The 25394-nt window shown below is 48.0% G+C and overlaps 3 protein-coding genes across 3 annotated transcripts; all 3 read right to left on the bottom strand.

The window, feature by feature from the left end:
* Window positions 1-1952: 1952 nt before the first annotated feature.
* On the bottom strand, window positions 1953-3252 carry POX_h09484 (uncharacterized protein; the record flags this gene model as incomplete). Its single annotated transcript, XM_050118238.1, has 2 exons — window positions 1953-3138; window positions 3197-3252. The coding sequence occupies 2 exons, from the start codon at window positions 3250-3252 to the stop codon at window positions 1953-1955; spliced, it is 1242 nt and encodes a 413-aa protein (XP_049965025.1).
* A 6821-nt stretch (window positions 3253-10073) lies between these two features.
* On the bottom strand, window positions 10074-10393 carry POX_h09483 (uncharacterized protein; the record flags this gene model as incomplete). Its single annotated transcript, XM_050118237.1, has 3 exons — window positions 10074-10180; window positions 10238-10259; window positions 10328-10393. 3 exons carry the CDS (start codon window positions 10391-10393, stop codon window positions 10074-10076), a joined length of 195 nt encoding a protein of 64 aa, XP_049965024.1.
* A 5684-nt stretch (window positions 10394-16077) lies between these two features.
* Window positions 16078-17446, bottom strand: POX_h09482 (Protein ecm33; the record flags this gene model as incomplete). The annotated part of the gene is made up of 3 exons (XM_050118236.1): window positions 16078-16381; window positions 16469-17294; window positions 17371-17446. 3 exons carry the CDS (start codon window positions 17444-17446, stop codon window positions 16078-16080), a joined length of 1206 nt encoding a protein of 401 aa, XP_049965023.1.
* Between the last annotated feature and the right edge of the window lie 7948 nt (window positions 17447-25394).

The raw sequence follows: 25394 nt of genomic DNA, 5'->3' as shown, positions 1-25394 counted from the left end.
GCATCCGGCCTTGCGATCTTCCAGTAAGACCACAACCCCCCATCACGGCAAACCTGGCTTTTGCTCTTCAAAGAGCGGCCTCCAAGCTGAGGATGAGATGTCACCACCTATCGGCACAATGAGGAAAGTATGTCTGACCTCAGTGGGTGTTCAAAAAGCATCCGGTCATAAGGAAACCCATGGACTTTCAAATCAGCCCTGAATACTTTGATTATTGCTTCAATCAGATCTCTGCAATAGCTTGTCAGTTTTCGTCATTTAGTCTTGCTCTGAGAAACTTACTTACCGGCACCCCTCTTGCAAATACCAGCCGAGGCCGGGGAACATGACTGCCAGAGATCCTCTTGGGCTCAACTTGAGCGATTACATAGCCTCAGCATCAAAATATTCGTGTTTGGTCACTAGACCTCAGTCCGAGTGCAATTGGGGAGCACAAAGCCAGAGAAGAACTAGAGCCTGGTTACTGACTGACATCGGAGAGTGAACGTCGGACGCGAGAGTGATATCGAGTTTGATATCACGTGTCCAGGCACGTGGCATACGGTCACATTGTATCTTACCATGTGGAAATTCAGGAAACTGTCCGAGCGGACAAGCGGAAAAACAGCCCTCCAGATAATTTTACAACTTGTTGACCATGAAGCAATCCAAATTGACCAAGGCGTGAGCTTACTGCGTGTGTTTCTTGTTATAGCTTTCCTGTACAGGCATTCATGACAACCATTTGCCATCAGCTATACTACACTAGTAGAGTCTTGCTAGATATAGTTATTCAGAGAACATTCCGCTTTGAGTCATGCTTTTCCCGCGAAGACCGGGCGGAATGGTCGGTGACTTGGATATGGAGGCCGTCACATGTAGCGATTCACCAAGCCTTGGTGGCTAGTTTGTAGATTTTCAAGGTCCAGCACAGCCTGTTGAAAAGAAGTCGACTATCCGGTGCCTCATGTTGATGATGAAGCATGTAATTGCTCACATATTCGAATTGAATGCACTAACATATGTCTATTCTCCTCGATTGCAGAGCCTCCCCTGTCCACTGAGCTAACAATAAATGTGATTCTCTCACTAGAGCTTAGAATATGTTTGTTCCTCACATTTCTTCACTCAGCTTTGATGACTCTCCTACCTAGTAATGGGAAGTGAGCGCGTAGTCTAGCAAAATTGACAATCATCTCTAGTAATATTTTTTTAGGATCTCGTGGACCCATTTTCAGTACTACCCGTGGTAAGTTTGAAGGGATTTATTGTTTCAAATTCGTCATGTTCATTTATATTTATATCATAGACCGGATATCCACAAAAGAAATAGAAGTAACCCAAAAAATAGACAAAGAAAAAGTTATTCTCAAAAAACCTGAGTCTGGATCATCATAGCGCCATGGAGAGACATAGGAAAAATTCGAGATGAACAAAAGAAAATAGGTAAAAAGGAAAAAGAAAAAGATTAAACAATGCGAAGACTGCGCATTTCGCAATCATTTCAACTAGCACAAGAAGTACTAGCCAAAATACAGGCAGTGTAGATGAATTTGTTGAGCCCGCATGCCGGATGTATTACCCCCCCCAAAAATATCGAGGGAGAGGGCAAGTATGGGCAGAGAAATAAAGAAAAAGTGTAAAATATTGATACACAGCAGAGGCAAGAGTGATCACCACAAGTGTCTGTGCTGAAGGTTTTGGTCAAAGGTAGCTTGGTGAGCCGAGCATTTGAGCTTCAAGGTTTGTAGCAACCAGTAGCGTGAATCGTTGCCCAGAGGGAGACGCAACAAAGTGGGGACCTCAGCGCTATACGGATCGCCGCCTGCAAGGAGTTTGAGGCGGAGAAGGTGGAAAGCCCGCAAGATAGGACAACGGTTCGGCAAAGAAAGAAGTAGCTTTATGCAGTCTGTGCAGGCATGGAGCTCTCATATATCATAAGTCACTAGGCCACTTTGGTCCACGAGCTTTTTTCAAGGGGAGCCCCGCATAGATGGCACTCTCGATGATGGATGGCTGAATGAGGAGTGAAGCGATGGAGGAAATGCGGGGGATGAAGGGCCAGTAACGGGGGGCGTGGAGTTCAGGTACGAGATACCGAATGACTGAGCTGTGGTGCTGGGCAAAGGTTCATGGAAGTGGACAGGCTGCATTGCACCAGATTCAGGTCCTATAGAGGCCCCGATCTCATCGCAGAAAGCGCGCATGCCGGGCAACGCCTTCTTCAGGCGCTTGTGTTCCGGAACTTCCATCATGGAAGGACTCGTAGATTCAGGCTTGGGTGAGCGAAACATCTGTTCGTAGGACTTGAGTTGGAATTCTAGCGCCCGGTTGCGGTCGGCCAACATCTCATTCTCAGCCTTCACGGAGCGCAATTGCTGCTGGGATGTTTGGTTCTGTTGCTGGAGTGAATTCACTAGTTGCTGCAGCTGCATGCAGCGGACCTGCGGCTGCAATTTCTCAGAGAGCTGCGGGGTCACCTGTTCTTGTCGAATTAGGTGAACAATAATTGCCAGCATAAAATCGATGAGATACACAGCACCCTGCACAATGTGCTCTTTCGATTGGGGCAAGCTCTTGGAGGGATTCCAGCCCGCCCGCTCGAGGAAGAAGTCGTGAATTCGACTGTCGAGCTCCCGGTGGAGTTGGCTGAGGTTCTTGCGACGGTTCCCCTCCGCGATGCGATGCTTCTCCCGCTGATCTTCGGGATCTGGTGACACAGGGCTACCTTTTCGCTTGCGTCCGCAAAGCTGTTGAAGAGGTGCTTTGCGGTTAATATTTTGGGGTGCAACGAGTGCCATGATTTCGGTTTGGGTCAGATCGGTAGGCCATTCAGTGGATCCAGCTCGCTGAGCGGCAAAGGACTCCTGCCAGGAGCTTTCAGCGGAGTTTGCAGGTGAGGGGGGTGCGTTGATCTGCTCGTTGCCCGACCATGGGGACTTGAGCTGGAATGAGTCGTGGACTCCCGGTGTAAGCGGTCCGAGAACGTCCTTGTTGAAGGGGTTGAAGGGGCCACGAGGAAGAGGATCCATACGTGGAAGAGGCGGCAGGCGGCGCCCTTCTCCCAAAGCGTTGTTGTTGCTGCTGCTGCTGCTGCTGCTGCTGCTGCTGTTGTTGTTGGCGCTGCTGCTCACATTGGAAGTAGATGCTTTCATTGAGCTGATGTCCTGTTAGGAAAAGGCCTCGATGGGGAATTCAACGCCTTGATATTACTCACGGAAGCGAGCAGCGCCGCGTAGTGTCGTCAGCCACGGAACGCATTTCTTCATACATTGTTGATGATCGTCAGGTGATGATAAGGAGCTGTGAGTCGAGAAAGCGGGATCTTGAGTCTAGTGGAATAGCCTGCTATAAGGCTGTAGAAGATGGGTGGTCGATCTGCCTTGAGACTTTTGGCGGCTGATGGTAGAGACGACTGGTGCAGCAATAACCAAACACAAAAATGCCTCTTTTGGGGCAGATTGTGAAACCGAATGGAGCGACTTTGAACTGTATGTGCACGAGCGAGCTCTTAGACAAGAAACGAGGTCGATAGAGAGGTAAAGCGTGCTAGATGAAGAGTCACGATTTGGTATAGTCAAAGTGGAGTGGCGAAAGGCGATTGCTCGATGGATACAGAATGCAAGACAAACAAGGCACGGGGGCTGGGCAAGATGTTTATATGTTGATGACGAGGAACGTCTTGAAAGGGGAAAGGGGATTGGCCTCGAGTTGAGCGTACTTTTGGCTCATCTCGGAGAGTCCATGCATATCACGAAACGCCATGGTGAATCATGCGAACGCAGAGCTCAGGACCTGTGGTGGGCGGGACCCAGGAGAGGGGAACGATCAGGGCCGATCACCGCATCCACTATCTAGCGCGAAAGAGCGTGGGATGTCATACAGCTCGATATTGAGCATGTTGTACGGCGCATGGCGTGGAGCGCATGGCGCATAGGAGACTACGGCGAGACCCACGATCACGCCGGGGAAGCCTCGCAGACCAGCCGGAACTCAGGATCTGGGCCCACCGAGACGAGACGCGAGATGGTCGATCGAAATAGGCTGCATTCTATTGCCTGTGCCACCGCTCCCGGGGACTGGAAGACTTTGAGCAAGCGTATCTGTCACATTCTGCACAGACGACGGGGCTACCGCGAGTTCTATGAGATCGGCGAATGAGAAGTTCGCGATGGGCAGATGGTGCCCGAGGAGGTGGTTTCCGGGGGCGTGAGGGCATCAACTCGTGATTTGTCACCCGCACTGCTGGCGCTCGGAAGGAGTCTCCGCAGAGAGTAAATCTACTGGGGTGAACTTTCTGGACGAAGAAAACACAACGCACCAAAATTTCTATTATTATTATGACTCTCTACCACCGAGCTGGCCCTTGCATCAATAGTCAACAGAGCTTAACCGTGGTCACCATCATTTTCTACTATTGGTAGAGGCTACCAAATAGCGACCTCCTGTCCGGGACTAGTGAGAGACAAATCTTCCTACCAGTAAGAAACTTGGTCGAGTGGTAAGATGGTCGAGCTCAGTGCCTATATACACAAAGAAGAGGAAACATTAGCGCGTGACGACCGCCCAGACTGGTACGATACGAGATCGTTAAAGACTACGAATAGGTAGCAATGGCCTAAGCAGGAAGCTGAGAGCTCGTGAATATCGAACATGGCTCTAACGGCGAGGACATGCTTGGATGATCTTCCTGTACTGCTCGATGTGCCATAAGAGAGGTGTATCTTAGTTGGTCGGAAATTTTCAATGTAACTCCTGGCGCAATTGATCAAATGGCAGGATCACTCTTCCCTACTCTGTGCTTTCTGCAATCTTCTTGATCCCCTATTCGAGATAAAGTATCCATGTCAATATTCCCTCCGAGGTATTTCAATTCCTCAAAGTTCATTAGGGGATAATAATTGGAAGCAGCGATTTTAATTTCTCCTCCATTTGCGTTTATTTTTTTTCTGGCTCATTGATAAAGTCTGCTTCTTTGAATTTACTAATTCGCCAATTTGGGAGACTAGGTTCAAATTATGTTTGGAATTGTAGCAAGTGCTTCTTGAAACACTCGTGGCAACCCTTTGCATTTGAAATGGCGCACATACAGTGATGTAAGATTAATCGGGAAGAGGTTCGCCGCCGATGGCAAATGAGCAGTGGCACCGCTTCAATATCTTGATAGGTCAGACACCATTTTCAAACATTGTCTTCACAGCCATTGTACATATGCGTCGTACTTGATGCCAAACACCTGAATTTGCACCAGCCTAGGGATAACGAGCTAATTGATCGCGTGCATGGATTATCATAGGAGGTCCACCACGTTCTCGAAGAGTCGTCCCGAGATGGAGTGACAGGGCGAGAGATTCCAAATTTGATCTATGAAATAGCCATTATGACTTCTGGAAGCTCAAGGAAGCACAGCCATTGACCGAGCTCTTGGTCCTGATAATTAAAGATAGTAAGGCAAGGACTTTCGGAGATTTTCACTTTGAAACGATGCGAGGGAGGCCACTCAGGACATGGCATGGCATTCTTACTATAGACTCCATGTATTGGTTGAATCAAATTCTAAACGATCCTGTGTAATTCGCGGAACAGCTATGGATGGCTTCTAGCCTTTTTCCCCTTTCGGAAGTCCAACTCTGAGGTGCGGCAGTACGGGCAAGCCTCCCTCATCTAATTAGGATAGCACAGCTCTCAGGCAATATTCATTTGTTCCACAATGGGTAACGCTTCAGGCCAATAAGAAAAATGTACACTTTATTTTTGTACTGCTCTCTACTCGGAGTTCCCCGAGCTCGGGTCTTCAGAGCCAAAACAAATGACAGTTGGTTCATGTGGAGTTTGAATAATGAAAATTGGATGGTATTAACGCGGGGCGTACTGTGCTGAAACGAGCCAAAACAGCTGATGAAAAATAGCGTCGTATTCCTCGTTAGTTAGGCAAAAAGTCCCGGATCATGATGATTGTCGCCTGGTAAACCCATTCAATTGGGACGCCCCGAGATCCAGCGACCGGGTTTCGATGCCTGTCAGCGGTCAAATGAGAGCAAAGAAGGAGATTTGGAATCGACGAGAGTATTATGACACACGGACGGTTGGCGTTCGTGAGATCAGCCCCTGTGAACGAGTCATGGAACCCCAGAGGACTAAATAACTCCCAAAGCAGACTACTACCGTAAATTATCGTGTATGGGGTGTGGGGGGTTACGTTCTTAAACAGTGTCGAACCGTTTTGAACGGCTAACCGGTTTCCAGAAAGGAATATAATATCAAGATAACAGATCCGTTCGATTAAAGAATCCTCAACGAGATTATACGGTAACGCCAAATTGACACTGGTAACGATTTTGTCATTGTTATTGTTTCTGCACACTTGCACGCAATGTGCGGAAAAAACTCGCCACGATTAACCGCAATGGGTCAAGAGGAGGATATGAGCTATCATATTTCCACTACTTTAGCCCCGCGGGGGCCATCGCCCGAGGTAGAGCGAAGCACTTTGGCTTACTCGAAATTATTTATCCCTCGTTTTCTTTGCATCAATTGCCAAAGGAGAAGGGAAAAATTAGTATAAACTTGCCCAAAGATTTGAATCAGGAAAAGTGCCTCTGGGGAGTCCACTATGTCATGAGGAAATTTGGAACATTCTGGCATCATTTCGTGGGAGTATTCACGGTAGAAACAATCTTGACGTGGTTTATGATTGAAATTTTGATGGAAAAGTACACGAGTCTCTCTCCAATTCTCGATTCCTCGTGCGACCTCAATCGCCACCCAAATGATCCATTTCTGCAACAATTTCGACCAGCCTTCGAGTGGAGATATCGCCTCAGTGCGCTCACACCCTTGACGAGAACGCAATCAGCCAGCAACGGACCGCCTCTCTGCAGTAGTGTTGAGCCCAGCTCGCTGCACATGGGTTGTATCCATCTCCTGGGAGTTCAATGAATCAGACACAAGGCAAAGGCTAGGTGTTCGTACCGCTCCCCAGTCAAACCTAATCCCAGTCTCTCCTCCGTGGCTGCTTTCAGTTCTGTGCCTTTTCCAAAAAAAGTTAATCAGTGATGATGGCGAATTCAAAGACTTTCTCTCTATTTATCCCAGGTGTTTTCCATTAGCCCAAGGCTGACCCCTTCCATTAGCGCATGGGAGAGGACAGACCGTGAAAGAAAGGACCCGACGAATAGTTTTACTCAGATTAGGATTTTAAGTTTTATTGATAGTAATGAAAACGCGTCTCAGGAATCAGGTCCATGGTTCAATTCAGATCTATGAGTCTCTACGCCGGTCCTTTGGTTAGCATATAGTCCAGAGGGGTGGAAACCTAATATCAGAGTTACTACTGTTCGACATATCTCAGCAGGGACCTGACGGATCGGCTAGTGGACCTTAACTTCCAATTGTGGCATTGAATATCGATACATTTAGAGTAAGTCTATCTTCATCTGTGGGATGCGATTAAACAATTTTCTATTCTTGCTCGTAAGTCGTACATGTTCATAGGTCAAAGCCTAACCGGCTCATCCAAAACAGGACGCCCATGACTCGAATGAGCATAGGTGCATTGATTTTTTGTCAATCTCGCTGTTCTGAACCGCATAGATGATTTGCGATTATTATTCTTTGAAGGCCAACCTCTCGCCAATATAGAATTTGTACAGCGTGCGCCTTGACCCATGCGCTGCGCATATCCCGGTGCAAGGGCTCAGCCTTCTCCCCTGCACCTCTCGAGCGCTTGCGTTTCACAGGCCCAGAACTTCACCGTACTCTCCGGTTAGAACAACTCACAGAGCAAGGGATCATTGACGCGGCTGGAGATGCTTTCTGCGCAATGGCCTTCTTGATGTCCCCAATAATAGCTTGACAACTCACGAGTTCTCAAATGATACGTACCCTCTTGCAACCGGCCAAGCTGGGACTTTCTGAACATCTTCATAATGGAATCCGATACTCACCAGTATGTATACAAGTCTCAACCAACTCGATCTCAGAGCAAAAGAGCAAGTCACGCCCGTCGACACTGTTGCTGATCACCAAGTGGAGTGTGTGTAAGGGCCATGATCGTCCCGGTAGTGGATTCGAGTTCCCTTCGCACTAGTGTAGCTAACGATCTGATCCACTCTCGACTGCTCGGATCTTGGACACTAAGCTAAGTGAATCTGCCCGCAAGCTTGAGGTTGTACTGAAAAGATGTTCAGTGCTCAAAGGGTCTCCACTTCCTGCGACATTTTTGACCTCAGTCGCTCGACTCAAGTAACCATCTACGAAATGTATTCGTTTTAGAAAATTTTTCAAATTGCTTCACACGATGATGGCTTTAATTTGTTTCCATTCACATGCCGTTGCCTCTTTTGTTACATCTGACTGACACTAAGAGAGCCAGTTCCCCAAGGAGGAAGCATTTCCCAAAAAGCAATCGTATTCATGCGTTTTTAGTACGATCTGCAATGGGAGCTTGTCACAATGCTCTAGCCTCAACAGGCCAGCCTCCTCGGCAAGCTGAGCTGCTTCTCTCCGTGCATTGTTTATCGTGCGGATTATACAAAGTCCAAGTAAGTTGATGTTATCGTGCAGTTCTGCAGTGTAATTTTATACGTGCTGCCCATCCACGATCCCCCTCGCCGTAACTATGTGTCTGGAAGCCGTAGACCCTGATCTTGGGTCAGCACGATCATCTATAGCAAGGCACGGCGTGCACTATGCAGACTCATGATGTTAGCTACTTTTCAGCATGGGGGGCTGCTTTGGAAAACAAAACAGAACCGAAATTGTTGATTATCTTGCGGTTTGTACAAAGGTGCTACAGTATTGTTTTTTGCAGTGGACTACAGAGAGCCCCGCTCCTTTGAGAATCATTCGAAATAATTCTCCATTTTAGATCCATGATATCGTTTGGGATAATTCAGCCCCGATGTTGCCTTCCGTGGATCAGTGTAGACGCAAAGATCACAAAGAAAAAGACTAATCATGAAGAAAGACCGCCAGTCCAAGCGTGGCGGATCCTCAGTCGGAGAGAACCCGAATAAACCGAGAAAGAATATCGTAACAATTTGAACAATACATTAAGGCCACCGAGTCTTCAAAAATACTTTTCGAGGGTTTCCATGCACTTCTTTGAACGAATCAGCCCCAGCAATGTTCTCAACGTAGTACAAATGGATATGCACTCGAAGGGGTCTCCTACACACACCACCACATCAACGGGCTAGATCTCAAACAAACCTAATTCCCCGACTGACCAAATGGAAGTGGTCGACTACTACCAAGTTCTGCAAGGATCGTAGATCCGATTCTCAGTTGATCTAGTAGCGTGTCGGTTTCCACATAGCACCGTGCGTAGGGAGGTACAATAACTCCAAACTCAAATTCGCCGCATCTGACACGTCTGTTTCCCAAGGTACCGATTCATGCAAGCCACGCCGCCGACTCGAGGCTGAAGTGTAACAGTCCTCGAGCTTGGGAGACTCACGTTGGTCTCTCCAGAAGATTGAAGGGTACCTACATGACACACTATACTGCATGCCTCGAGGGCTGTAGAAACGAGCCCATGCAAATACTGAATTGACGGTCGCCTCCACCCCCCTCCCCTCTCGAGGGTAGGTCTTCCCTCGGGGGATCTTTGTTGCCTGATCAATATTGCCGCTTGAGATGAAATAGGAGTCTTACGTACTCGGATCTTCAGTAGCCTCCAATGCAAGGTTGCAGGGTGGAAGGTCATTCATCGGTTTTCAAAGTATATACTGTTATCTTGTGGCCTACAGTAGGCGGATCCTATTTTGTCCTTCTCCCCATGGAAAAAGCTACTAGTTACGTGTCGAGTCCAAAGCCAAATTCATTTGCAGCGTCAGTATAGGGACGGTTTTTTTTTCCTGAGACTGAGAATAGATTCTCTTTGCACCTGACAGTGACGATGGAGTTATGCTCGTGACCAAAGCTTTCTGTTCCAGTTTTGATACTCGTGGACGAGGTGAGCCCTGCGTCTGCGTCAAGGAAACCTTGCCCATGCCTCTCTCTCACTACTCCCGTCAAACTTCAGGCAGCTTCCATTAATTCGACCTAGTGAGCTCATCAATCCCGCAGAATATTTTACACTTTCGTACTTTTCAACATCGACCGTCAATGAGAACAGCAACCGCAGACCATTCGAGTCTTGCTCGCACATTATCTTGGATCAACGGCTCGGGATTGTTCTCCGTCACGAGAACAAAGTCTATCAGATCCTTGTCTCAGAACAAGCCTATCAAGCACAATGACCTTTCTGCCTCACTCATGAACCATGGTTTACCTTTCTGATCATCGCGATTAGTCCCAGACGATCATCCGGCCTAGTTCCGCGGAGGTACCATCAATGACCTACGTGGCGAACCGACTCCCTGAGCTGAAGGGCACCGATGACCCGGTAGATCACCGCATGTGCAGGCATGAGACCCAAACGGGAAACAGCGTTTAGTGCGAACTGCTCAAATGGCAGAATGACAGCACCGTCTTCTACGGTCGAATCGTGGAAGAGAGGTTTTCCTTCCCCCGGGATACCTGTATGACCACATGGCCAGCATGTTTTTCTCTCGAATTTTCCTGAATCCTTGTTCTTCATGAATAGGGTTTTCTCACGAGTCAGAATTGATGTCAGGATCTAGGGTCCCTGTCGCACGATCTGCGTCCTGTCGTCATGTTAATATGTGAGACCCTGGAACGTGTACACTCATCTTTACACGCTCGACCTACCAAAGGTTCGATTCCCAGATGACCCGACCGTGGGGGACAGGAGGGGGCAAAAACTTTGTTGACTATCAATTTCAGGACGAATGCAGATTGGATCTGTCGCTCTCGAGTCGCTTAGGGTTTGTCCCTGGGAATACCCTTGACTCGTGCAGGAAGCTAACCTGCGCGTGGGGACTGCGCGGTCCATGCGCGGGCAGCTCGTTTAGCCCGCAGGGACAGTTGAGCGAGTTTCATGCTCGGTTCCTGAGTGAGGCAAGATTTATCGTTTGTATGAAACTTTTGACTTGGGACTTGAGAACAAAACAAAAAAAAATCAGTGGTGCAGTTGGAACGTCCAGTTTGTTCCGATAAGAAACAATGCCATAATTGTTCACGATCCTCGGACTGCACAATTTGGGAGTGAGATTTCCCTATCGCCCAGCTCCTGATTGACTGGCTTTCTCTCTCTCTCTCGCTCTCTCCTCAAATAGACCCCGTCTAGCCCGAAATGCCAAGCCTTGACCTATCGACAGTTCACCACTTCACATGGCAAAGCGTGTGGCGTGGAGCGTGGGGCATCCGCCATGCGCGACGGGACGTGTTCGTTGCACATTCTGAAACTTGGAGCACGAGGTCACCATCGTTCGTTTGTCTTGCATCTCCAAAGTCTCTGTTCCTTGATTTCGTCGCGTGTTCCTGATTTTCGCACCTGCCATCATGCAAGATAAGATCATTTGCGAACAGAGGTCCTGCTTTCTAATGCTTAAGCTGACATCGTCATTATTGACTCCAGCTATTGACTCCAGTCTTTGGCCGTCCGATCATGTGTCTCTGCGTCTGGAGAAAAGAGAAAATGAAAAACCTGCTCTATGCGAGAAGATACCCAGATGTAGTTTGAGACTCGTCCAGGCGGCTTCTTCATCTGCAAAGCGAGCTACCTGCTGAAACATAAAGTACGAAAAGCGATCGACAAGACATCTACTCTACTGTAGGGATGAAAGTAGTCTCTGGGCCAATTTCTCAGCACGAAAATTCAAATCCTCCTGTTACGTGCTCAAGCTTTGGTGCAGATGACTGGATGACTCCTTTCCACCGGAGCGAAAGTATAGCGGGTTCGCAAAGTTTCGCACGAGCCACATCCCTCCAGCCTCGCCACCTCCCCGCTCCATTGCATGGGCGAGTACCCCCGATCAAGTCATAGATGGGTGTCCCTCTCCAATCCCTTTGATTTTCTGATTTATCAATGGTTGATCCATAGATCCAGGGACCACGTCAGGAGGTATTTGCTTGCGTACCTGACCACACAAATCACAGAAGTGTCCTCACCTGGGAGCATGTCAAAGCCACTGCGACACCCTGTCAGTTCGGGTCGAGGCTCAGTCCTCGTATACGAATGCACTGGACAAAAGCACGGCCAATCTACCTTCCACGCGTCACCAGATGCCCGCTGATCATCGAATAGGATCTCTCAATCTAGGTCAAAGTCGGACCAAAAACTCAAATTCAGTTAACTTGACACATCCGCTAGCATGCCATTCAGAAAAGCTCAGATCTACGAGTCGATGACACTGGTGTATCCCGCAATGACTTCCTATTGGTCATTGTTCGTCTGGGATTGCGCTTTCAACCTGTGCCTTTCTCGCTGCATAGAGATCAAACATGAGACGCACTTGGGTCAAAAGAATCGCATTTTGATCGAGGAACGACGATGGGTGCGCTTGAGCGGCCGATGCTATCCGGCGCGTACTAGCCTAGTCAAAGGTTCTCGACCCTCGAACTGCTGATCGAGCATATCTGTAGAATCTGCATCTGTGCCGAGGTCAGCCACTACAAAAGTACGTTGTGTCCCAGTGTACACTGCGCTGGCCACATTGACAAGCATCAAGTAGGCTCTGTCTCCTCTTTCCTCTCAGAGTGGTCTTTTGGGACGACCTTTGCGCTCTTTGGATGATCATCTACTTTATTATGGATTCTTTTGGTCTTTCCTCCCCTTTTCAATCGTTCACGCTTTTCCTTCGTGTTTGCACATTAAGACACATGGAGTAGAGCAGTACGTACTGCGTAAAATGTAAAGACTAGACCAGGTTTAAACACGTATGGCGACCAGATTGATATTAATTGAGCAGGGCGTCTGTTGAAGTGATATCCCCATTCTTTTTGAGCTAATTCTTTCTTCCTCCCTCCAAATGAGGTGAATCATGATTTCTCCCTCAACTGTCAAAATCCAGGCACGAGTCAAGCCTAGTGAATCTAGAGACCCTAAACCACCCCCCCCCCCCCCCCCAAAAGCCTCTCGCGAAGAATCTGACCCCGCAGCGAGTCTCAATCCAACTCTACCAGCCTGCACGTTAAACTTTCGGAGGCTGGTGTTCGTACCCGCTTGTCGGGCTCGGGGTCTACTTTGCCGCTCTTTTTCTGGACTTCAAGAGCATCGGGCTATACTTTGCTAGTTCGCTTTGGTTCTCGGGGATCACCAAAGTACTGAGTAAGGAGGGAGATAATACTTGAGGTGATAGTGGTGGTGATTATAGACTGTAATAGTTCATTGATGACGTCTAGATCTTAGACCTGGTTCTCGAGACGGAAGGCTAATCTGGCTTTTCACTATCTCGGACTTGCCTAGCCCGAGTGGCAGAAAATCCATCCTTTTAATGCATACAATATGATATACATACACAGCGAGAGAAATAAATTCATACAGTACACCACTTAACACGTGTCAATAGACCATGAAATCACCTTTCAAAATTACGAATCTCTACCCTATCCATAGTGCACATAACCCGCCAAGGTCCCGCCCATGCGAGAGCAAATCACCCACTACCAGATCTAAATTTCAAAAGTGAACCATCTCAAGATATTCACCGGTCAATTAGACCTTTCCCCAAACGCAAATCAATCGATTCGACTCCGTGACTCCCGTCCAGCGCATAGTCTGCACTGCAGACGATGCAAAATGGAACTCTTCCGACAGCGGGGACAAATTTCACCTTCAGCAGTCGTCAGCAAAACACCCCCCACACCTAGCACTAAATGCTAGCCGCAGAAATAGATCACAGTCTAACGCGGGTCGGAATAGAACCAGTTACGAAATATGTACAATGAGCCCCAGAAGTCGTACAGTGTCCAATCCTTTCACATTGCCTGTCCCATATTCATCCAAAGTACGTACTATAAGTCACTCTTCCGTGGTCGCATCGCATCGTCGCCTTCGCTTCGACCGTCAATGTGGACCCCCCCCCCCCCCCCCCCCGGCGCAGACAGTAGTAGTCCGTAAGTTCTTCAAGAGCAATCGTCTCGTCTCAACTAGGCGCTTCCAGTCCCGAGTACCTGGATAACGAGGGTCGAGAGAAAAATTCGTCCGAGCATGCGTAGATCAACACCCCTTCCATCACCCGTCGGCGATGCTGTGGATTCACAACAAACCCGCTTCATACGATGGGTCTGTGGCTGTGGTCCGTACGTCCTTTCTTAACTGGAGGAGTATTGTATTTCCATCCGTCCCATCCTCGGCTTCATAGAATCTGCAGATCTCGAGGACGAAAAAAAAATGAAAAGAGAAAAAGAAAACTGAAAGGGAAAAAAAGACCGATACTATCAGGTGGATGTTTGTATCCATGCATAGATACAGTGGACCTCCCGGCGGACAGACATAGTGGTCGCTCAGTTTGCCTGCGGATGCATCTCATGCAGCGTCGTGACTCAAACATTGATGAGGGGGGAAAGGCGTTATGAGTCGAGCGTCGGGGAAATCATCCCATTCTCGTGCATGGAGCAGGTGGGCTTTGGGATAATGAGCATGACAACTCAACTACGAACCCTGTAGGTCGTGGCCTGCTGGGTGTCGAATTGGTCGAAGATCACGAGGTTATAAAGCATACAATCTTTGGAATTGGCGCCCCTTGATATACATCGAACTCATTTCTTTTCTCAGGTAGATCTTGTGTGGGACGGTGGCGTAGCATACCGACACAATGATGGGAGAAAAAACGTCCATATCATGTCGGGGTGGTAATGGCTGGTGAGTTGTAAACATGGGCAATCGTCGATGCAGGGATATCATGGGACACCTATGTGTGGCCGTATTATATTTCCCTTCCATCTAAATGAATATCTTCAATTTGACCATCCATAGATGGTCCCCTGAGATTTCAACCATAATCACATCAAAAGCTCCAATACTGACGAGATGATTTTTCATGATACCCTCTAGACGGACCTATATAGAGCTGCCTGTTCGGGTTCACTGTTGAATATAGATGGATAGACATGAACCTGACCTCGATTAGGTTTTAGCAGGCTACTCGACCTAGGTACTCCCGTCATATACGTAGCTACTCGAGAAGATGGTTGGAATTCATATGTACACCTAAGCATAGGGGGGAAATACTTGAATGATGGCATAGCCCAGGACCTACCTTAGGTGCAGATTTCCGTTCCATCGATAAGTCCACCCCAGACTCCACGAAAATTGAGATGGGTGACGGGATACGATGATGATAGGGATGTACCTAGGTATCCATGGAAAGCCATATAGATGTTTGAGAGGAGTCAGCATGACAGGGTGGTAGGGTAGATGGCTCTATTCCGGCTGGTCGACATATAATTGCGTAGAATCTGATCAAGTTCAACCACAGGTTCACGAGACTACAACACAAAATACTGGTAGAACGTACTCCTTCCAAGAAGGGAACATTGCTGGTAGAGAGCTTCCGCCATTCTTCATGTCACCGCACCTCTACCGATACACTGGAATTACCGCATCTGGATCTAACAACCCTGACTCAAGGCAAGTAAACCCGAATGTTCCTTGCTCAAAGTACCGCGCTGCAGAGGTCAAGGCCGCCAGGCCGCAACCATGATCTGCCAAAACGATGAGACATGGATGGACACAAGGTAAACTCGTGAATGCACCATCGCTACGGATGTAGGAAATCCCAGCCTGTGGTAGGATGCGATAAAGGCAACATGAACGGGTGCTGGACAAGATCAAGGCTCAAGCCAACCACGTGGCCAACAGACGGCCTCCCGCACACTACAAGATACGTCTACAAGGCCCCAGAGGGTTGAGAATCAAATACATTTTGCACATGGCGGATGCTCACGGCTAAGCCACATATCGAGACAAGTAAAAGCGCAAAGGAGTGTAAAAGGACAGACTGAAGCGGGGGGAATACTCCTCGTTGGTGGGCACGAAGACGAGCACGGTCGCGCGCGCGGGAAAAGTGGGGGAGCGTAATTTCTGCTCAGAAGGAAGACGAGATTATTATCATGAGGGATAGCAGTGTAAGACAAGGATATGAAATCATTGCTGGACGGAACTTTGGCATCTACAATCTTCGCAACAAACACCGCAAAAAAAACTCAAAAAGCACACCTCTCGAACGGGACAAGTACATCAACCCCTTACAGGAGCTGAGAAAGAGCGTAGAAGAAAGCGGCAACACCAGTGACAGCAACGCTGGCACCGTTGGCAACAGCAGCACCAGAGCTAGTGCTGGTGGAAGCACCAGAGCTGCTGGAGCCGGAGCTGGAAGAAGTGCCGGATTTACCAGTGGAGGTGGTGGGGTGGTCGGTCTTGGCGTCGCAGTCGTATTTACCCTTGATGACGTTGCTGCGGAGATTGTCGAAGTGGCTGCAGCTGAAGTTACCGTCGGTGCTCTGGAGGTTGAAGCCACCCTCAACATCGTTCAGGTCGTTCAGGTCAACACTGAGATGTTCATTTGTTAGCACTTCCTGATCAAGGCGGGCATAAAAGAAACATAGAAGAGCGGGGGGAGGGAATGGGGAGCCTTACGTGTTGAACTTTCCAGAGAAGTCAATAGCACCGGTGACCTTGCTCAACTTGGGCAAGTCGATGGTGGCGAGCTTGTCGTTACGAGCGATGTTGAAGCCACCGTTGACCTTGTCCAGGAGGGGCATGGAGACATTGGTCAGCTTGGAGTTGTCCATGAAGACAACGTCACCAGTGCTGGTCAGGTTAGGGGCAGAGAAGGTCTTGAATTCAGTGCCCCAGAAGCCGAGCTGGCCGGTCAGCTTCTCCAGAGAGGGCAGCGAGATGCTGGAGATGTTGCGGAAAGTCATGTTGGTACCGGTACCGAGGTTCGGCAGGTCAATCACGAGCTGGTCGTAGTTACCAGAGAAGTTGATCAGATCGGAGGCGTTCTGGAGGTTGTTGATGTTGATCTTCATGAGGTCGCGGTTGTTCTCAATCTGGAACATGCCAACGGTCTTCAAGGAGATACCGTCAAGGGAGGTCAGACCAGTGTTCTGGATGACAACGTCACCAGCCTTGGTGACTCCGGAGTTGAAGTTCAAAGACTGGAGCTTGGGAAGGGCATTCCACTTGATAGAGCCGACGGAGTTCAGGCCACCGAAAGCAAGAGTGGTCAGGCGGGTCAGACCCTCCAGGCTGAAAGAGTCGCCAATTTCGGCGAGCTTGTCGGCGGTGATATCGGTCACGTTCTCACCACCTTGGCAGGTAATGGAACCAGTGACACGCTCAAAACCGCTGAAGGCGAGGGAACCGGTGTAGCCCTTAACAATCTTGATGTCACCCTTGATCGTCTTGCAGCTAGCGAGGGCATCCGCATCGCCCTGGTTCTGAATCTCAGCATCGCCGCCTATGTGAGACATTCAAGTTAGCCCTCAAGATTGAAAAATTTAGTGCCACGACTGTTTCGTCAAGATATGACTTACACTTGTCATCGGAAGAAGCAGCGAAGGCGATTTGGCTGGCAGCCAGCGCGGGCAGCAGGTACTTGATGAAGGCCATTGTGTTTGAATGTGCTGATATGCGTTGTGGTGGATTTTGAAGATATCCTCTGCTGATTCACTCGACTTGTTAGCGAGTTGTTCGGGTTATTGCGGCAATCCAAGACCATTAAGAGGAAATTTTCCAGGGGAGAGCCCACGGACGGATATAGGTCCGTGGGCTGACGCGTTCGAATAGAATAGAACACAACTCGTTGACATACCAATTGGGGGGAAGGATAGAAGCGTTGAGGGTGAAGAGGGAGAACGAGTGGATGGAAGATTAAAAAGTCTCCTCAGCGAAGGGGAGGTACAGGTAGAATGGGTAAAAAGGCAGCTCGCAAGGAAAGAACGAGTGGACGGGTTTGGGGGGAGAAAAGGGAAGGAATAAGAAGTTTGGGGAGGGGGGGCGAGGGAAGGTCAGGGAGGGCGTTAGCCTGTAAGGACCGGAGGCGCTGTATGCTTGTGGAGAATTCCCGCTGTGTTTCTGGTTGTTTGGTTATTTACATTTTCCTTTCCCCTTTTCGGGCTCAGGTCTCTCTCGGCTGGTTATTTTTGGGATATTTGGTTGGTATTTTTGGCATGGCGATTGTATTATTGGCTGGGTGGCGGGACTGGCCGAGGGTACCTGAGCAAGATGAGCAAAATTACAACTGGTATTGGATTGCAATCATCATCGGCATCGAAGATAACCGACGCTCGGATTGATTCAGCCTACTACAGTGCTATCATCCTCTGTCTTGTGATGAGCACACACATTCCCATAAGCAGTATGGTCAACAATCAAGGCAAGCTGCTTAGACATTGAAGCGCTCCATCAATTGTTCAGCATTGTGAGGGTGGTGGGGGATCCAGGAACAGACTACCAACGGGGAAGGCCAGGAACAGTAACATACAGTAGGTCAGAGAAGCCTCGAAGTAATTACATTACCACCCACAGCTCGTAAAAAAACATACTGAGCTAGACGCCTCACAGCCCCATCATCGGGATGATCTCGCTCAATTCCGTCACAAAAAAATATTTCGCTGCTCGAGAACTCATTTGTTTCGAACGTACGTGCAAAGAATTGATATCATCTCGCACACCGTAGCTTCAGATATGGGATTGGGTTTCATATGAGGAAGAGCTTCTCTTCTAAATCCTATCTCAGGATATTCGGGGTTCTCAACTGTGCTGCTCAGCAGCTGTAAAGCTAAAGTGCTCCATTTAGCAAAGTTACATCGAGAACAGGTACAAAACCGTACTGACTCATGCCACCATACTTTACAAAAGTTGGATCGTGGTGCCTATCCATTTCCTGCTTTTTCGATGGCCCTGGCACCCACAAGTGGAGATCTGTATTGCTTCCGCACCCTGAGACCAATGATTGAGTTCTTTCAAGTGGAGCAGGACCTCCCCTTTTCTTCATTTGCAATGAAGGGCATAGTTGCTCTCACACAAGGGGAGTCTTGATCATCAACTGGTATCAAATACCTGTGGTGAAAATCGACAATTTCGGAGCCACCTCATTGCCGGCTCCTCTCAGAGTTTGGCTCCACACGTGCTTGTCCTGCCGCGACCGCTCCATGGCTACTTTCCTTGGTATAATACACCTCGACCTGATTGGTTTGGGACCTGTTTTGTTAATTGAACAATACAGTATTATTTTTGGTGGACGCTAGTGCTGCTAGTTGTGGGTGACTCTACTCGTCATTGATCGGACACAGTCCAGCTCCAGATTGAGATAGGATTCTAGAACTCACGGGCTACGGACCGTGTGCATTGCAGATGGTAGAAATGCTGATATGAGAAAGGACGAATGTGAAGATCAAGGTAGAAACTGTGATCTTGAGATCACTCGCAGTATGACACCCACCTGCAGCGGACGGGCAACAATCCACAAACAGCTCTCTTCCCAGTAATTCGCTTTCGAACACTGCAGCTCCTAGGCAAAATACGAGTATTCAGAAGAGAAACCGAAAATCTTCTTCTACCAAGCTAGAATATCTAAGCTCAGCACAACTGAGTACAAAGCTGGTCCTTGCTACATACTACAGCACAAGTCAATTCTGGAGCAATGAGAGTTGACTCGAGATTGGCCATTGCTACATGAGCGTTCTGCACGGGTCTCCGATAAACGTGCGACGTGCGAGGAGTTGTGTCGTGTTGAAGTTTTGTAAAGAGTCTGCATTAAATACCTGTCCCTCGCAAAGTACGCATTCATGAATCCACGGTAGGCCCGTGCCCATTCGCCCGTAATTACATTGTGAAGATCGCATTTTGCCACTATGCGCTATCGTCTTCCATAATGGCAGCTCTAGTGTTAAACAGGTTAGCTCAAACGCGTCGTAGCGTTTCGTGTTGCTTAGGGGACATCAGCTTATGTGGATGCCAGACGTCAACATTGCCTAATCTCTCACCTATCAATTTCTGCTGAAAATTGGTGCTTGCAGTACCTGCGCTCTAAGTTCTTATAGGAAGCTAGAGCAATATCCAATATTTTTCTCAATAGTCATGGGAGATGTTATGTGTCAATGAAAAAAAAAAAATTAGCCCTACGACCGCGATAAAAGCGTCATTGTCGTACAGCGTCTTGTCTGTGCTACAGGTCTAGTGAACATCATCCCGGCGTGCCAATCAGTAGGTGATCGCTCATACCGGACCCATCCATCGTTAGCGTAGGGGGCACAGCGGGTCCAAAGGAAGGCTTGAATTCTTGCAACTTCCGATCGACCATTCCCCCTAGGGATTCCCCTATAGATAGGGGCTAACATGAGGTGGTGATTGATTGTTAATGTCTAGCAAAACTCCCTGAATGTAGGTACTTCGGGTTGTTTGACGGTGCCATTTATTTGTCTTATCATGGGCCGTTTTGTTCCGACTCGAAGCTACTGTACAATACTCCGGGTGGTAAAGACGAGGAAAGCTCACATGCAGGCCCCAAAAGTACTGTATCATGTAAACTACGAATTGCCGACCGGCCATCACTGACCTCGGCGGTTTGTATCGGTGTCCAATACTTAGGTACATACTTGTCAAGGCGCAGCATAAGCTTTAGGAACCATACCGATGGCTTACCTCCTGCACGGGTCGTAAGCTTAGGTAGGGCGATCAGGGGTTCGCATCCATGAGTGGTTCTGCGTTTCCAAGTCAATCTCATGATGATCATGGTTGTCCAATGCATCCTTAGATATATAGCTTCTCTAGGGTGGCTGAGGATTAACTGAGTAGGTTCCAGCTCGATCGCTTATGTCGAGTGGGTAGAACTCTCGGTCATGCAGTTATCCATATTGATCATCTCATATTCGACTCCACTGCCCTTGTGTGCTCCATCAGGTACCAGAGAACCTGACACTTCTACCCTCCAAGCAATCTGTATCCTTAAGTCTTCAACCTTTTTATGTATCAACGTGTGGGGAAGTGGAAAGGTTAGGTTAATTTCAATGTGATGTATTTTAATCGCTTTCAATAAAATGGACGAGTTTCTGTCAATCATGCATCAAGCCTGCCTTTTGAGCTGTACCCGGGCGAGTGATGGAGAAACTACCTGGTGGTGACTCCACCTAGAAATATATATGCGCGGCCTGTTGATATCCAGGCAAAGCGTACAACTTCCAACAGCAACTTGTTCCATAGCTCCATCTCCTACCGGGAACTATTTATTACCTGGACTCCTAGATACCTTTAGTACAACCTATATTGCGCCTGGCTTGAAAGTTCAGCACCACCTACCTGTTTATGTAGCCACACGCCTAAGTCACGCTGCCAAAATTTTTTACTCAAGGCTTTTGTCCAAACATATACGTCTACAAGCCCAACCCATGAATCAACTCGGGCATCCATACATAAGAAAACTGTAACAGAAAGCTTCTCATATACCATACCTGACTTAGACCGTCTCAGAGGAACTCTATTTCAACTGTGGTGAGCTTTATGAAATTCTTTCGATGTCGAAACCAGTTGATCATGATACCAGGTTCATGGTAACGAAACCTCGAGAAGCGGATTCCAGCCACTAGGATACTCTAATGCATGAACCTCTGTAGGGTCGCATGCAAGTACACGCTTTATTCGAGATCAGATCAATCTGCAGGAGTGTAGTGTGCACCCTCCCTCAGTCATGCGGGCAATTAGATGGAAGCCAACACCGCTACTTTTGCCCCATTTCAACTTAGATCCGGCTTGCAAGTCTACCAGATTTATTCTGAAGATTTGCTTTTCCTTGACATCCGGAATGCTTCGACTCAATGATAATCAAGAGACGTCAAGACCGCCATGAGATCGGACCCACGTGTACGTATTGTGATTGGATGGGACTCGAGGATAGTGATCTTGAAGAGGATACATTGGTGCAAATGAAGATGATCACTGATGCCCGAAAAAGTGACTTGTCCTGATAGATATGAATTGCTTTGCTGTCATTTATTTGGATGAACATGTAATATTAGACGCTCGCGTCTGAAGTGATTATCACGATATCCAAACCTTTTGAGGCTGTCTCTCGTTGCGCATTGGGATACGTTGTACTGTTGTTAAGCATTTTTAGACCATCGGTTATGTTGCGGGATCTGAAATTTACCGGCTGTGTGAAATTTGACACTGTTTCAATCATACCTTACCGCTGGCATACAGTATACCGTAACCTGGTATGTATGTAACTCTGAATCCTGGCCCTCCCACGATGTAAACTTGTTTCAGGTCGCTAAGCGGGGCCAGACCTGCATCGCTCGATGGTCTTGGGCCTGCCTATCCTTCTCCACTCTCATTTTGAACCCGTCTGGAGCGATGGGCGGCGACTTTGCATCATTTACGCACGAGGTCGACCGATCGAGTGCAAAGCCTCTGTTAGTTCACTGCAAGTATCGATCGAACATCCTTGTGCACAATTGATGCATTCTTTTGAAAGTGTCAACGGTGCGCGAAAAATCCACCATCCTTTGGTACGTTGCTCTGTACCCCCCCTGCGCTACGATCAAATTGTCTAATCCTATCATGAGATCTTCAGTGTTTGAGCAATCATGCCATAGATGATCTAGGGTGGTTCATGTTGTGATGAGTCATTCCTCCATAACGTCCTTCGCATTCCTTACCTGTCCACTTATCGCGAAGAATGTAAGAGATTAAGAGTCGAGGGTCGTGGCAATGGACCACCTAGCAGACTTTCTCAGCATGGGATAAAAAGTGAGTTTCGAGCATTCTCCACAGTCTCAAGGCCTAGCTGGACGAGTCGAGCCTGCCTGATAATGTACAGGGGACAATCATCAGCACCTTTGTGTAGCTTTCGAGTTAAAACCTGCGCAAGACGACCACTCTCGGGTCATGGTGGCTTTTAAAACGAAAAGGGAGAATTTCTCTCCTATTCTGTCATATCAGTAAACGTTCTCCGAATTCTTGAGACAAACCTGCATCTGAGCTTCATGCTCCGAGGGCGCAGACCGAGCGCAATCTTGTACACGAGAGCCCTGGGTGGTTTTATACCGAAAACCGGTACATAGCCGCGGTCGGCCCAGCCCTTCCTTCAGCAATAATTTATTCTCTAGGGCACTCAGACGTAATGAAAAAAAAAGCCATAGCCTTGTTCTTCCTTCTACATGGATAAACCTTTCTCGAGATTTCCGATTCCAAGCTGGTCCAGTTCCGAGTCTGCCCAGTTTTGACCAAAATTACCCGTGTAGATTTTTAAAGGGCAATGCAAATCAAATCCGCTGGCCAGATCTGTATCTTTCCTCAAGTATCTCGGCAACTTGGCGATTCATGCATACGGTGAACCGTGCGCGGGCAGTACAGTCCCCAAATAATCGCTTTGATGGAACGATTTCCGAAGCAGGTTCAAGTTAGAGTTGTATCAAAGTTTTTCTTGATGTGTGAGGGTCCGAACCTTGGCACATCTCAATCGCGGAGAGCCACGACATCGTCGCGCAGCCAATCGTGATGAAGATTGCTTCTAGTCTTCCACAATTTCATCGGCCGACCCTCGGGTCGGACGGGACCACAAAGACCGGGAACCTCTTGTGGTGAATCGGTGTGTTCCTTGTTCCTGTTCCGGGCTCTTCGTTGGATATAGGCCCATGTTTCATGATGGCTTTTGATGGCATGGATGGCAATATTTGTGCCACTTGTAGCTGTATAACAACGTCTGAACATCAGAAGCTCCTTAGCAGTGTTTCTTCATCGCTCGCCCTTGCTTCTTGAGTGACGTGTGAAATGACCGCAACCTAGGTGCATATCTTATGCCTCTTTTGGCCATTGACTGATTGAAACTGTCTAAGAAAACCAGACTACAATATCTATGCTATAGAAAAATGCCCATCTCAGTCAAATTTCTAGCTGCGTTTTTCTAAAGCTTGATGTGCGCAGGCTAGTTCTACCCACGGAGTAACCTTGAGTGAGGCAAACCCCCACCAACAAGGATTATTCGGTCCATGCTGTCCTCTTATTGAATATTTGATTTGAGAGACACTCATCTACCTGATAAAACGTTCGACCTCTACGAGGTGTTGTGGATGGGTAATTTGTTCGCTGTCGTCTCCAGGAAGACCGGAGACTCCTGGGCCAGCGAAAGAAAAATTGAATCGCCACGCACATGACAATCTAAAACCGTACCAGCATACTTTTGTAGGGCACCGGCACCGTTTCTCAAGAAATGAAAGACTTGTAACCACAGATGGAAATCCTTAAGGAGCCCATTAATATGGGAAAATTGCATGCGGAGATGTACCCTTCGCATAACTGCCTTCGTCGGAACGAGCTTCCAGGAGGTTCACTGGGAGAAAACCTTAGCAAAATTTCTCCCTGACTGCCACGGCTCATCTACCGAACGAATAAGGACTGGTCTGTCAATTCTCTGGTAGATGCGTTCCCTTCCCTGAGACCCTGAGAATATGCTTCCATGACTTGCCAGATAGCAAGGATTCACGCCCTGAAGTTTCTGTCGACCACTTTGCGGTGACCAGACCTGTAAGTCACGGTCTTTTGTCAAAATTTGTAAAAGTGTGATGACTCAAATTTTCAACAGAGCAGCTTTACATGTAAGCTGGCTCAACTGTTTTACCTGTAAGGTAGACACCTTAGCAAATCCGTAGAACCGAAGAGTCTCCTTCGACTAGAAGACTCATCGAGAAGATTGTGTCAATACCTGTGCCGGAGGATCCTTGTTTGGAGTTGTAAATCTATACGTCAAGGGATTCTCTCATTCTTCTTTAAAGACCACCTTGTCGAGCTCTAAACCCTCACTTGCACCACTCGAGGCCCCAGCTGTCGGTGAAGAAAGTGTTTTAGTTTACAAAACTCTTTCTTCTGCGAAGAGAAAGAACTTATCTAGCATCAAAGAATGGATTGAAAGCCCACCAAGAGGCAAACATCTAGAAATCGAATCAAAGAGAGATTTGAGGCTAATGATCAGACTACCGCACCCAAGGCTAGAAATTCCAGCGCACGGAGAGGGGTGAGAACTGGAGGCGTGGGTGTCTGACTGCAGGGTGTCTACGAAGGTGATTAAGGTAGTGTCGCTTCTTGCGTCCATTGGAGATTTGACGCAAGAAACAAGTGGAGACGACTGAAGTCAAGTCACAGGTATGCGAGACAATAGAAGGAGCTCGTGAGATAGACGAAGAATCGAACCAGTCTTTGGTAAGATTGTTCGCAAAAGTGCAAGATGCTGCTATCTTATCCCGAGATGATCCGTATCTTCTCTGCTCGACTCTCAGATTCTGGCACTTGTCGCGTTTCCGCTAGAGCTATATCCTGCAGTATGAGTGTAGGTGGGTGTAGGCCTTGAGACCAGAATACTATGTTCTTCGCTGAGTGTCCACTTCGTTCTTGAACCCAGAAGGCGCTCTGTCATTAGAGACCAGAAACACAATTGAATGATCTGACGGAGTCAATTATCGTAGTTACAGCTCCTAAAGCACACATAAATTTGATTTCACCCATCAGAGTTTCCTGAAGCCCAGATTTGTGATTCTTTTTGGAGAGGTTTAGTTGGACTCGG

The sequence above is a fragment of the Penicillium oxalicum genome, chromosome VIII, assembly GCF_001723175.1.
Source record: "Penicillium oxalicum strain HP7-1 chromosome VIII, whole genome shotgun sequence".
In the NCBI taxonomy this organism is placed as follows: Eukaryota; Fungi; Ascomycota; class Eurotiomycetes; order Eurotiales; family Aspergillaceae; genus Penicillium; species Penicillium oxalicum.
Note: the sequence above shows the minus strand (reverse complement) of the source record. Positions and strands in the feature narration are given on the sequence as shown.